The sequence below is a fragment of the Coffea arabica genome, chromosome 1e (assembly GCF_036785885.1).
Source record: "Coffea arabica cultivar ET-39 chromosome 1e, Coffea Arabica ET-39 HiFi, whole genome shotgun sequence".
In the NCBI taxonomy this organism is placed as follows: domain Eukaryota; kingdom Viridiplantae; phylum Streptophyta; class Magnoliopsida; order Gentianales; family Rubiaceae; genus Coffea; species Coffea arabica.
The window spans coordinates 45,539,705-45,552,232 of record NC_092311.1 but is presented as its reverse complement, the minus strand read 5'-3'; the positions used below and the strand labels follow the sequence as shown (position 1 = coordinate 45,552,232).

Sequence of the window (12,528 nt, the reverse complement as noted above, 5' to 3'; positions counted from 1 at the left end):
GAATTGGACGAGAGAGGATGAATGGTCTTCATTACACTAGATCGTTTTGTTTAATTCACGAACATAGCAAAAATTAGAAGCTGTCGTCCGTCGGTCTATAAAATTGTTGGACCAGATTGTAAATTTGTAAATGACTAAAGTAGAAAGAAGGATAAGGACTCAATACAGTTGTGTTTTGTGTGATTTTATTCCGTCATTATACATGTTTAAATTTTTTTATGTATAAATACATCATAACATTGCATTAAATATATGTCAAATATTTTATTTATATGGATTAATCTTATATACACTATTATGATTGGATAAATTACACATGAGCAAAATTTGAATTAGGATCACGTGGGACGCTGTACTCTTTTGCCACGTGGCCGAAGGCCACTAGCCGCTCGTACACATGTCTCTAGTTTGAATGACGAGGATAGCGATGAGCACTAGGCCCAATCCATTATTGTCGAAAATATTATCAACTTATTTCAAATTTCTGGCCTGCTATGCGGCCCCCTGTCCCCTCACGTGCCGACAGTGATATTGTATACACTGACAGTGTATATAAAATTTACTCTATTTACTCGGAATACAATAATGTAATATAACTATGCACTAAATAATGTAACAAGCACAGCAATTGAATTGAACCGTCTCAATCGCACTGACCCCTCTCTCTTTCTGGGAAGAAGAGGATTATCTTATAGACTAATAACAAGTTCATGTACGCAAATCACCTCTTTGAATGGCTCCATCCGCGTATAACATATTGGGATATATCCCAAGTACACCTGGTGCAAAAGCAATTAAAGAGGTAGTTTAACTTATTTGGTACTTCCGCGTGGCATAAGCTGTGAACCCCCCTGTGCTAGGCTGCTAGCACAAAGTGTGGTAGCTTCTTAGCAATTGATACTGGAAAAAGCATGAATGAAGAAATGACCAGGCAAGTGAGTTGTCGAAGGAATAGGGTCTTGTCCTCTCCATTTCGTAACTTATTTTAGTTTCATATTGTAACTTGTAAGAATCTATATATGACTTGTTAATTGCAACGTTTAGAGAAGCTACACGCTATTTGAATAACTTGAAAAAGATCAAGAGAAGACATATTTACATAATAATAATTTTGTTGCTCGTTTCTTGAAGCTGGAAAATCATGCTAATTGCTGAGGACCTCATCTATTAAAGAGTGCCCTCTTCCCAATTCAACTATAAATTTACACACAAATTTTAAGCCTAAATTTTCACCAGTTTCAAATTGGAACAGCAACACAAAGCTAGAGGGCCCTAACTAACTACTAAAAAAAAGGCTCTGTGACATTTGATTTCACAGCATAAATTCCATAAACTTGAGCCAAGGCAGCCCAAACTTAGGAGTAGCCCGTTCAGCTTGCCCCTTACAGCTCGAAGACGACGCCGTTACAGCACCATCACTTTCCGTGGCGCCGCACTTTTTGGGGCACAGAAAGAAATTCCTTGACCCCAATGCCATCAGCTTCTCGTCCCTATTCAAACCTGCGGGACACCGAAGGAATGTCAGTACACCCGGCCAATAATTACCTGACACGTGTATGCTCTGGAAAACGCCCCTCCGTCGTAAATTAAATGGTGAGTATTTGGTTGAGTTAAAAAAAAAAAATTCGGACGGTTGGGATTTTTCACTTACTTTCTAAGCTAAACTGAGAGTAATGAAGATCGAATCCGGAAGGTTCATTGGCTGCCAGAATCGGACGTCGGCCTTCCTTGGAGTACTGCCGGAGAGCCGCCGCAATGAGCTCCTCCACCGTTGATTCCGGCGACATCACCACCTGAACGGGTCCCAGGCTCCTCTGAATCGTCACGTTGAGGAGAAGCTTCGTGAGCTTCAGAGGCCGGGACACTTCCTCATACGAAGAGCTCTTCTGGACAACTTCCTTACCGGACAGCAAGTCCGGCACCGTTCTTGGCCTCTGCAACAACGACATCTGTCCAACTTTTCCAGCTGAAATACTCCCGGCGTGAAACGATTGCGCTTTCTCCGCCAATTTTCCCTTCCTATTCTTCTCCCCCGTTCCTTTCCGATGATTACTCTTCGCTGGAGAAGGCATCTCAACAAGATATTCGAACTCGGAATAGATACGTGTATATGTATGTATAATTATTTAATATATGTAAAGCTGGTGTATTGGTCGGAAAGTTGGGTTACCTCAGGCGGCGGTAGCGGAAGAAACGGACGCGGGGGAAGCCGAGAGCTGGAGAGGAGAAGACGCTCTCAGATTCCCGGATTCCGGCGGCTATCATAACCGGGAGTGGCAGACCTGTAATTAGCCAAGAAAGCAAAGGTCTAAGAGAAACAACGATTTCTGTTGAGGGCTGAATTGAAGGGAGTGAATGGCCAGCCAGAGGCCTATTTATATGGAAATTGCTGGAGGAAGATAAGAAGGAAGGTGGTTCATTGATTTTTCATTTTTTTAATTATTGATTAACCTGGGACGGGATTGACCGGTTCGACAAAAGAGCTAGTCAATAATGGGATGAGCTAGTCAAAAGAGCTAGTCAATAGTTTCTATCGTTTGGAAAAAAAAATAATAATAATAATAATGGGATGGGCCAAGTTTCTATCGTTTGGAACAAAAAAAAAAAAAAAAGTCCCTAGGTTGGCTCCAAGAGTTGCCGGCTTTTGGAATTCAATCTAGGATTAAGGTTTAATTAATCAACAAAAGTCTTGTACTGGAGTTAAAAGAAGACAACTAGCTCCTGAATTGGGTTCTTGGGTGGTAGTATCCCACTTAGTAACAGGGTTCCCCCTTAGGCTAGTTATCCCACATTGGTTTTGGGAAGGGGTTGGGTTGGGTAGTTAAGTCCTTGGGTTGGTTCCAAGAGTTGCCGGCTTTTGGAGTTCAATCTGGAATTAAGGTTTAATTAATCAACAAAAGTCTTGTACTGGAGTTGAAAGGAAAAAAAAATTAATAATAATGGGATGGGCCATGGGGTGATTACCTGCACCCGGTCAAGAAATAGATTAATTACATTCACCGGCTATTGCCCGTAATCTTTTGAGTTTTGAGTTGATCAGTGACAGATTTTCTGAAATATTGAACTAATCAATTGCTGTTTTTTTGCTGTAATTCAGATTACGACAGGTAACAATGATAAATTCTTCAATGCTAAACTTTAACAGATGAAGGTTGGTTTAAAAAAAAAATGTATAAGATTTAATGTTGTATTAACGTTTGAATACGGTCTAAATATTAATAAGCAATCACATTTAAGAGAAGATATTATTGTTAAATGATAAGTTAAATTTACTGCATCCAATTCGCTGCTAGCATGCTTTAGGCAATAATTTTTATATTTCTTGTCCAAAGCTAAGGCATCAAGTTTGATTGCGAAAATTTTCACTTTATGCCTATGAAAAACGCAATTTACTTGAGCACCATAAAAACAATATTAGAAATTGCTGAAAACTTTATAGTTTAGCATTTAAAATATTTTGAAAATTATAGTTTAGTCTTTAAAATATTTTAAAAGGTTATAAGTAATACTGTTGAAGAGTTTTTAGATAATACAATACTATTTTTTTTCTTTACAATAGGTACTTACAAAAGATATTTTTTTTTTAAAAAAAGCGAAATAGCAATACAACGCATACAATCATGATACACTCCACCACAGATAAGTCTAAAACTCGAATACATGCATAAGTGCATAAATTTTAGGATTAGTGCACTTAACCACTATCACGTGAGGGGAAGGGATGGCTCGAATGATTTCGAGGGAGAAATGATAAGTAAGAGATTTCAAATTCGAATCTTTCCATTTACATCTACGTTTTGGTTACTTCACACAACCGGATATTTACATGCTTTGTCATGTCGTTTGTTACTATTCATAAACAACTTTCTTTTAGCACGACAAACTTATATTGCACCATATTTTATAAAAACCTTGTATAAGTCATTAAATCATTTATTTTCTAGTTCCATACATATATTTTTTGTTTACACATGCTTAAGTTGGGATGCACGACGTATAATATTGATTCAATCTTGAGATTTTCATTATGCATATTTGTCGCTATCCTGCATTCAACATCTCTAAGAAAAACAAAACATCTTTTTTTTTTTTTTAAAATTCTGAGCCATTCACTAAATTTGCAATTTTAGATGTAGAATAGAATCCACTAATGCAACCACAAAAATAGAAAAAAGATCTTTGAATGCGATGCGATGGTGATGCAAACCTAATCGACCCATGCTTGTGGACACGAGGCACACTTTTATGCGGAGGAATGCTATTAGGAGACAATAATGAAAGAAGGCTGCGTTGTTTGAAGTTCGAAGGAAGGGATAATCGGATTTCATTTTGCTCTATCCTGCGAAAATACTAGTCCCTGTTGCCTGACTGGGGAGTGATAACAAGTGGCTAAGCTCCACGTGTGACAGACTGGAATGGTGGTATATAACGTCACGTATTATTAGTCCCGCTAAACGCCTCTTGGCATACATACTCTACCGCCCGCGCCAGCCGCGTAGAATTGACACGATCCTCACGTGTCCGTCACGCGGTCATTGTGTTAAATAGGGATTTTAGTCAATTCGTGACCAAGAATAATTGGTTTGAGTGATGGAATTGTATGAACGGTGATGATGGTGATGCTTCTACTCCTTTTCTCTCGTGGAGTTAACACAATAGTAGTAGTATTTAACTATTTATGGCCTTTTGTTGGTAATTTTTTATATCTCAACCTTTGATTATTAGACTAAGTTAGTGTTACGATGGCTATTGATTGTTTATTTTTCTTAACAGTGATTACCAATTATTGTTTGACATTTCATAGTAGCTAATTAGATTTTCCTCTTCTCACCCTAAAATGGAACCCAAAAAAAAAAAAAAAGGAAAGAAGAAGAAAACAGTGCCATTAATTTCCTCTGGTGAATCCTAATCCTCCTGCTAATGTTAATGTATCAGTTTGATGGAATATTATTGTTGTTTAGATTACGTTGGTAGAATATCGATATGTAAACATAGCCGAGAGCCACAATGCATAAGATAGACGTAAATTGAAAGAGGAAATAAAGTGGGACTCTTTTTCAGTTCTTTAGTTTAAGTACAATGTATCCAGTAATTTCTGTAGTTAAAATATGTATCTAAACATTAAAGATGCATGTAAATTAATTTTCATCGTGGGTTCGAAACCTCCTATTTACACTTTTTAAAAAAGAAAAAGAAAAAAAGGTTGCAATTTAATTTTTATTAAGCTTCCCAATCAATCCGTAGGTTTGCTGGAAATTGAAGGGTCATCATTCAAACTTTTCGACTCTATATCGTTGCATCCATAGTTTTCTAGTTTAGATTATAGTAACGTACTAATTACTTCAAAAATGCTAAATTGCAAACGCAAGAAGAATAGCACCATCCTAGTTTTGTTATACATAACTTCAAATGAATACTTGCCCTAACCTAGTGGGTTTTTTTAAAAATAAAAATAAAAAAACCTTCCCCCCTCCCCCATTCCCCTACCCCAAACTTACCAGGCCAGGAATCGAACTCCTGACCTGATGCTTCTTGACCAACAATTGATATATAAGATTTGTCAAAAACAATAAAGATTTTGGGCTTAAAAGTATTACGGAAAGGGAAATACACAGCTAAAGTGTTCTTAAGCGGTTGAGATTTGACATATAATATTCCCAAAAAATAAAATGAAAAAGAGAAATGTATGCAAATTAAATAATAGTATATGCTTTTCTTGCTTAATTAAAGCCAAAATTCTCTTAATTGTCGCTTTTAAGTACTACAGGTGATCCTTCAAAAAATTGGTGGATATGAAGACAATTTGTTGGATACTCACGTGTATTTCTAAGCCGATGTTAAGTAATGAAATGGACTACTCAGATTTAGGATTCAGGGCACGGAGACGACTTTTCATTTCGGTGCCAACGTTCACGTCACTATTTGCATTAATCCCTTGTCTGGTTGAGGACAATTTGAGACTAAAAGCCAATTCAGCAATCAAACAAAAAATGGAAAAAAAAAAAACACCAAAAAGAATCAACAAACACGCGACAAGGCACTGGCCAGACTAAAGGCAATAATGCAATAAGTAATGCATGAGGTTATTAATTCAGTAGAATAAGCAAAACTTGATGCTTCTTCATGTTTGAGTGAGGCATTTGTTAATAGGCAAGTCCTGTCGTAGTTGCGTTCTGTCTTGAATTCACGAAAGCTGTACTGGGACCTCAACTGGTGGCAGCTGCCCAGCTTGGCGAATCCATCCAATCTAAAACGCACTCTGGAATGGAATGAGGCAAAATTTAATGCAGCATTTTACTTTTCAGTAGAATATTTGCTTAGGTTGAAAGGTTCGACTAGTAAAACGTAAATTAGTTGGGAACTTGAATTTTGAGTGATCTAAGATTGAGCAGCAGAACGGTAATGCAGACAGTAACATGATGCTCGTTACAGTGGACATCAGTCATCCAAACGAAGGGAAGCCATTAGGTATAGGCGTAGTGGCTCAACAAGGAACTAATGTGCATGCAGCATGGGCCTTGACGGACAGAAGTTCAGGAGACACATTGCTGGACTACGCTACAGCAATCAAGTTAGCGTTGGTCAAGGTAAGACTACTGCCTTGGCCAGAGGTAAATTTGCTGGTTTCATCCATTCAGATGCTGCGACTTTTGAGAATAAACAAGACTCGTGATATCAGACTTTTTGCTCATCTAGAGGATATCCACATGCTCAAAGCTTTGTTTATGAATTGCTCATTTAGCTTGGCTGGCAATCAGTGTAATGGTTTAGGTAGAAGAATTAGCATGTATGCTACTACTTTAGTGCAAGATGAGGAATATCTAAGTCCTCAGTGTCGAATGATTTCAATACAAGTTCTACCGTTTCCGTAAAAAAAAAAAAAAAAGATTGCCTTCAACTTCGCCTTTGACACACCATACTACCGCCAACAACGTCGTACTCCTATTATTTTTGTCGTCGCCGTCAAGGGTCAAGGGCCAAGGGCCAAGGCTGGAATTTCCGGGACTTACTTCCTGCCTTTTCTACTTCAAATAATGCACATAGCTCTGACGTACCCGGGAGAAGCCACAAACCAACTAGGATGTTTCTTTTACAATGAAAATGGAAAAAAAGAAAAGGGATTGGTCAAATTCACACGCCTGATGTATAAAGTAGTTGTAATCAGAACGGACATAAAAAAAAAGGGGGAAAAAAGAAAGAAACTGGTAGCCAAGTTGTCCGATTTAATTGCTTCATCCCTTGGCCGCCACAATTTTTGTAATGTTGCTATTGTCCAATGTTTCTCCATTAACAGCACTGTGATTACAGTTAAATTTCAAAGGACCCACAGTTTAGCAGAATTGTTGTGACAGATGGCGGGATGCCATTGGACGGACAGCCGAAAGGAATCATGTAAATTAATTTGACGGTAAAGCCTAAATTTCGCCATTGGACGCAAAAATATCTTCTGGCCATGAGCATTGTCATATGCTAATTGACAAATTTGAAAGATTATTTTGCGGTAAGACGACTCAATTATTATTATTTTATATATATATATATATATATATACACATACATATACATGCATGTATACATGCATACACACACATATATATTATATACACGCATGCGCACACGTATGGATTACTATATTTATCAATATTACTTTGAATATGACTTACTATATTTATCAGGATTACTTTGAAGACAAATATTGTGACATGAACCTTAGCATGCAACTCATTAAAAATTAAACCAGTCAAGAACAAAAAGTTGTACTCCCTCGTCTTTAGGCGATTAGTTTTATCATTCCCTCTTTCTTCTTCTCCTTCCAAATACTGATAAAAGAGAAATTGTAAGAAATTTTTTTTATTTGGGGTAAGCTAAGATTGTGAGAAAACATGGGTGATCTAATCTGACTGGATCAGTTGAGGAAGGTCAAACAAACATGATAAGCTTGAGATAGTATCTTAGTTTCTAAATCCCCCATTGAAATCAGAAAAGCGAATTTTTTTCCCATATTGGATTCAGAAAAAGGGGAAAAAAAGGAAATAAGAAAGAAATAAGTCCAATTCTATTATGCTGCTTGCTAAGATGAGAGTGTACATTTTACTAGTATAGCGAAAGTGATGGATGCTCTAGTATCTAGATAAGCATGCTTGTTTAAAACAGTCTGTTGTTAGTAATTGTTATGTCATCTATGAAAAGGATCTCCTAGATCAATTAATACTAGCTAGCTAGAAGCTGTACAAATTTTTTTCTTTCTTGGAAGCTAGGAAAGAAGTGTTTTTCAGTTGGATTTGATGGCAAACTTGATATTGTAAAGTAGACTGAGAATAGCAACTGAGCTCAATTAATTAAGAAGAAGAAAAAAATGTGTGAAGATGGGAAAGGAAACCTAACTACCACTCAACGGTTTAGAGTGGACTTATTGATAAATTTACTTGGCTCATTAATTAGAGATTTTGAAGAAGATAACTATGAAACACGACAATAAGTTCACTAATATAAGTGCCTTTCCTTACAGAATTTTTTTTTTAAAGTGTTGTAATCTGATCATATTATAAATCACAGAATATGGTAGATCAAACTAATTTATCAGGAAGCTAACCCTTAATGGGAACCTAACCCTAATAATCTTCAATATATAAATATCTTTTTGTTGTCAATTTTCTTTGACGTGATTACAGAAAATCCATGTTGGCAGGATCAATACATACGGATTATAACCAAACAACTATTATAACGAATAACTCACAAATAGTGAGAGAAAGATTAACATATAGCTAGTTAGGATAAACTCACTTTTCGTAAGACTTGAATTCATAATTTTTAATTTTTAGAGTTTCAATTTTAGCTACTAAATTAAGGCCTAATCAGCTTGCGTATTAGTAATATGATTGTCATCCTTTCCTCTGTAATTGTTCATGGAAACACTGGGTAGGAGATGAGGAGATGTGAGATAATAAACTTTTTTTTTTTTTTTAAAACTAAGGCAGGACCTAAGAAGGATAAATCAATGTTGACCACATATTGCTAGACATATTTGCTTTTTAAACAGTAAAACCAGATATTTTCTTAGGATGCATCATGAAAAGTTGTCCACTATAAGTGACATAGTTCGAATTATGGCCCGTAACTCCTTTTCAAACACATAATTCAGTTGTAATGGTGACGCTAGCATGGAGTTGGAAGTCCATTGCATTCAATAGCGATACCATTAAATCCTGGATTATTATAGGTCAAATCATAAAAAATAGACTCAGTCGATGGGCATTTTTAATCACTCGAATGCAGCAGCTTTCATCAAGTTCAACTTAACATATCGTAAAAGACTTCAACCTTTGTACAGTACGCAGATTTGGAGAATCATTCTCTTTCTCATCGAATTAAGATTCATTACAAAAATTTCGGCCTTAAAAATCATCATCACCGAATTCAGGCAAGAACTGCTGCAGTAGTAGCCCTTCCTGAAAGGTTCAGGTTCTTGGTATAGTTCGGATTGTAAGATGTATATATGTATAGAACTTTACAAGGTTCAGATCATAAGATGTATATTAATTTTAATAATCTATATATATATATATACTTTATTTACATTTTGTTGAAATGTATGAAACCGTTCCGGGACGATTACATAGTTACGGTTCCATCATCGCCTGTTTCAATAGTTTAACTTGAAAAAAATGACAAGTCCACCAAAAATTTCCCTTGAAGCATTTTTTTCCGAGAAAACGATGGATAATATCATAATAATGATGTTATATGTGTGCATCTGGTCAGGTCAAGACAAATGTCGAATACTTTCCTTCAAAAGAAACAAAAAAAATGCTTGTAGAATATTACAGATAATTGATCAGTAATTGATAAAATCAAGAAACCAATCGATATGATAAGTTGATGACACTGCCACTTGGTAATATAAGTATCCCTAAATACAGACACCTTGTAAGATGATGATAACCATCCCTTTGAAGTATATCATAGCAGGATAAATATAAGTATCAAGAGAGTGATTGCAGACGTAATAATTAATTGGTTTTCCTGGTCTAGAAATTAACCCAGCAGGTAAGTTTTTTTTTTCATTTATTATTTTTGCCCTTTTCCCTTTGAAATGCAATTAAAGAGATCTCAGACACGGGGAGATCAATGCCAGCCTGAAAATAGACGATGACTTTGTACTTTTGTAGCATAGTTCTTGAAGGTTGAATTGGGTGGAATTAGGAATTAGAGATCAATTTGGGCTTCTCTTTTTTGCATGGTTTGGTAGAATTAGGAATTTCGATATCAATTGTGGCTTGGTTTGTCTGATGCAAGTCTATTTTCTGTGAGCTTGTTTCATGCTCTCATTCCTAGCAACCTAATTATGTCAAGCAGTTATTTGCAAACCTCCACTATGTCATCCCACCTCTGTGTTATCATGTAATGAGAACAAATATAGTTATTCTGTGCTTGAATGGGAACCTAACATTATTGTTTTTGACCCTTCATTTTTATCTTACCTAGGAAGGGAGCTCAAAATTACTCCCGTGATCATATGAAGGAAATGGTAAGTATTTATAGTCAAATAACACTTGAGTTATACTTGAGGGTAAGATAGGAGAGATTGTAAATAGGAGGATCTGAGTTCAAAATCTCCCATTTACCCAAAAAAAAAAAAAAATTTTGAGTTATACTGAGTAGCTGCATCACTTTATTTTTCAGTTTCAAATTCCATTAAAACTTTATTATATAACATCATTTTATTTTTCAGTTTCAAATTCCATGTAAAACTTTATTATGTAACATAATTAGACGTTAAAGAATATATAATACCACTAATTGCTTAACATGCACCAATAACCAATAAGTCCCAATAATACACGCAAAGAATATTTATGGTGGGAGATCAAAATCAAGAATGACTAAATGGGAAGAATTATCCTTTTCAAATGTAGCTTGTACATCCTCGTAAGAGGAATATAAACAAAAACAAAAAAACAAAAATCTTCCGTCCCTTCTTGAATTACATAAATGTCTTGAAGAATCGAGCAGAAAATTAAAGGGTAACTACAGACCATTTGAGTAGTACACGCAAGCATTAATAAGTTGATTAGATGTTTGTATTAAGGGTCATAAGATTATATGATTAATGTCTTACATGTTATTAATCGTACTACTAATTAATTAGCACTTGGAATGATTTGTACTAAGAATATTGTGTATGGTGCAGGTATTATGTATTAGTTCGTACTTAAGAGGCAATAATATCAGGGGAAAGTATTAGACTAGTAGGAATAAGCAGAGGGAAATGGAGTGCATGCCCAGTGAAGGCTGGAAATCCTTAAACATGTGTAGATTATAAATCTATAATGGGACAGGAGTCCTAACCCCCCCGGTCCCCTTTAGCCTACTTGGGTTCATAATCAATTATATGAACTTTCCAAGGAGTTGCATATTTTGTCTATCTGCCAGTTGCTTACAACCCTTGATAGAATGTGACCTGTCTGGATATATACTTGACTGTGCTTTGGCTTGAGATATTACCTAACTATTTTTGTTGAATGATTTTTCAGCACTTTATTTAAGCTTGTCCAAGAAGAACAGGAGGAGGAGGAAATGCAATTTTTGCACATATATGATACGAATATGAACTCATTTCGTGGTTGATAATGGTTAGGTGCATATGCTTATTTAATTGAGTAAATCTGTCGGAGTAACACATGAACTAAGGAGGATGGCATGCCAAATTTCAAGCAATAGACCTGAAAATGAGCTAATGTAGAATAATATGCAGTCATTAATTAAGGCTAAACTTCTATTGAAAATGAAAGTATACCTATACTTATAATGAGACTGGAACCTGCAAAAGTAGCATCCAACTAATCTGCAGATTTGCTTGGCGAAAGAGAATTGAATTTCATACTAGACATCCAGTGCCTAATCTTTTAGACTAGTTTTTCTTGATCAGGAACTGGAAATGAAATCTTTAGCATCCAATATTCATATGTTGATTTGATCATTAGTATAGTGTTATCTAAATCTCTTCAATTATGCAGTTGAAAAAAGTCATATACATAGATTCCAATTCTATCATTATCCAAGCTACGTACTATTGTTGCCTAACAAAGACAAAAAAAAAAAAAAAGAAGGAAATGTCAAGCTACTCTCAATGTTTTGGATAGACTAGGTACGTATTTCAAAAGCGAATGAATGGTTGGAGGAAAACGGGCGGTTTGGCAAGTTTGAGACTTGTCCCTGAAAAGGCAATCTCACCAGCTTGAATTTCTTGAATATTCATCTTCACTGCAAAATTTCTAATTGCAGTTGGGAAAGTTGCCAAATTTTGAGGACTGAATAATTCATGTTCTAGACATGACTTTAGTTCTTGGCACCGTATTTTAGTAGAACAAGTTTAAGTTAAGAGTGTGGTTAATTAGTGATTTGATAGCTGTCAAGGAATCGTTAAAACTTGTTGACCGTGGGAACACAAATTTCCCTGACAAATCTTGTGTATTGAGTGCCGCAATTTAGATGCTAGATAGTGAATTGTAAGATGATTAGTAA

The 12,528-nt window shown here is 35.8% G+C and overlaps 1 protein-coding gene across 1 annotated transcript; it reads right to left on the bottom strand.

The window, feature by feature from the left end:
* Window positions 1-1,094: 1,094 nt before the first annotated feature.
* On the bottom strand, window positions 1,095-2,344 carry LOC113706565 (uncharacterized protein At4g22758-like). The gene is made up of 2 exons (XM_027228493.2): window positions 1,652-2,344; window positions 1,095-1,500 (listed from the first exon to the last, which is right to left on the bottom strand). The coding sequence occupies exons 1-2, from the start codon at window positions 2,070-2,072 to the stop codon at window positions 1,313-1,315; spliced, it is 609 nt and encodes a 202-aa protein (XP_027084294.1). The 5' UTR covers window positions 2,073-2,344; the 3' UTR covers window positions 1,095-1,312.
* Between the last annotated feature and the right edge of the window lie 10,184 nt (window positions 2,345-12,528).

What these genes read in the sequence shown, in the direction of transcription:
- LOC113706565 (XM_027228493.2), bottom strand. Translation starts at nt 2,072, where the DNA reads ATGCCTTCTCCAGCGAAGAGTAATCATCGGAAAGGAACGGGGGAGAAG. An exon ending in CTCTCAGTTTAGCTTAGAAA is followed by an intron (nt 1,501 to 1,651) that starts GTAAGTGAAAAA and finishes GGTGTCCCGCAG; the next exon opens with GTTTGAATAGGGACGAGAAG.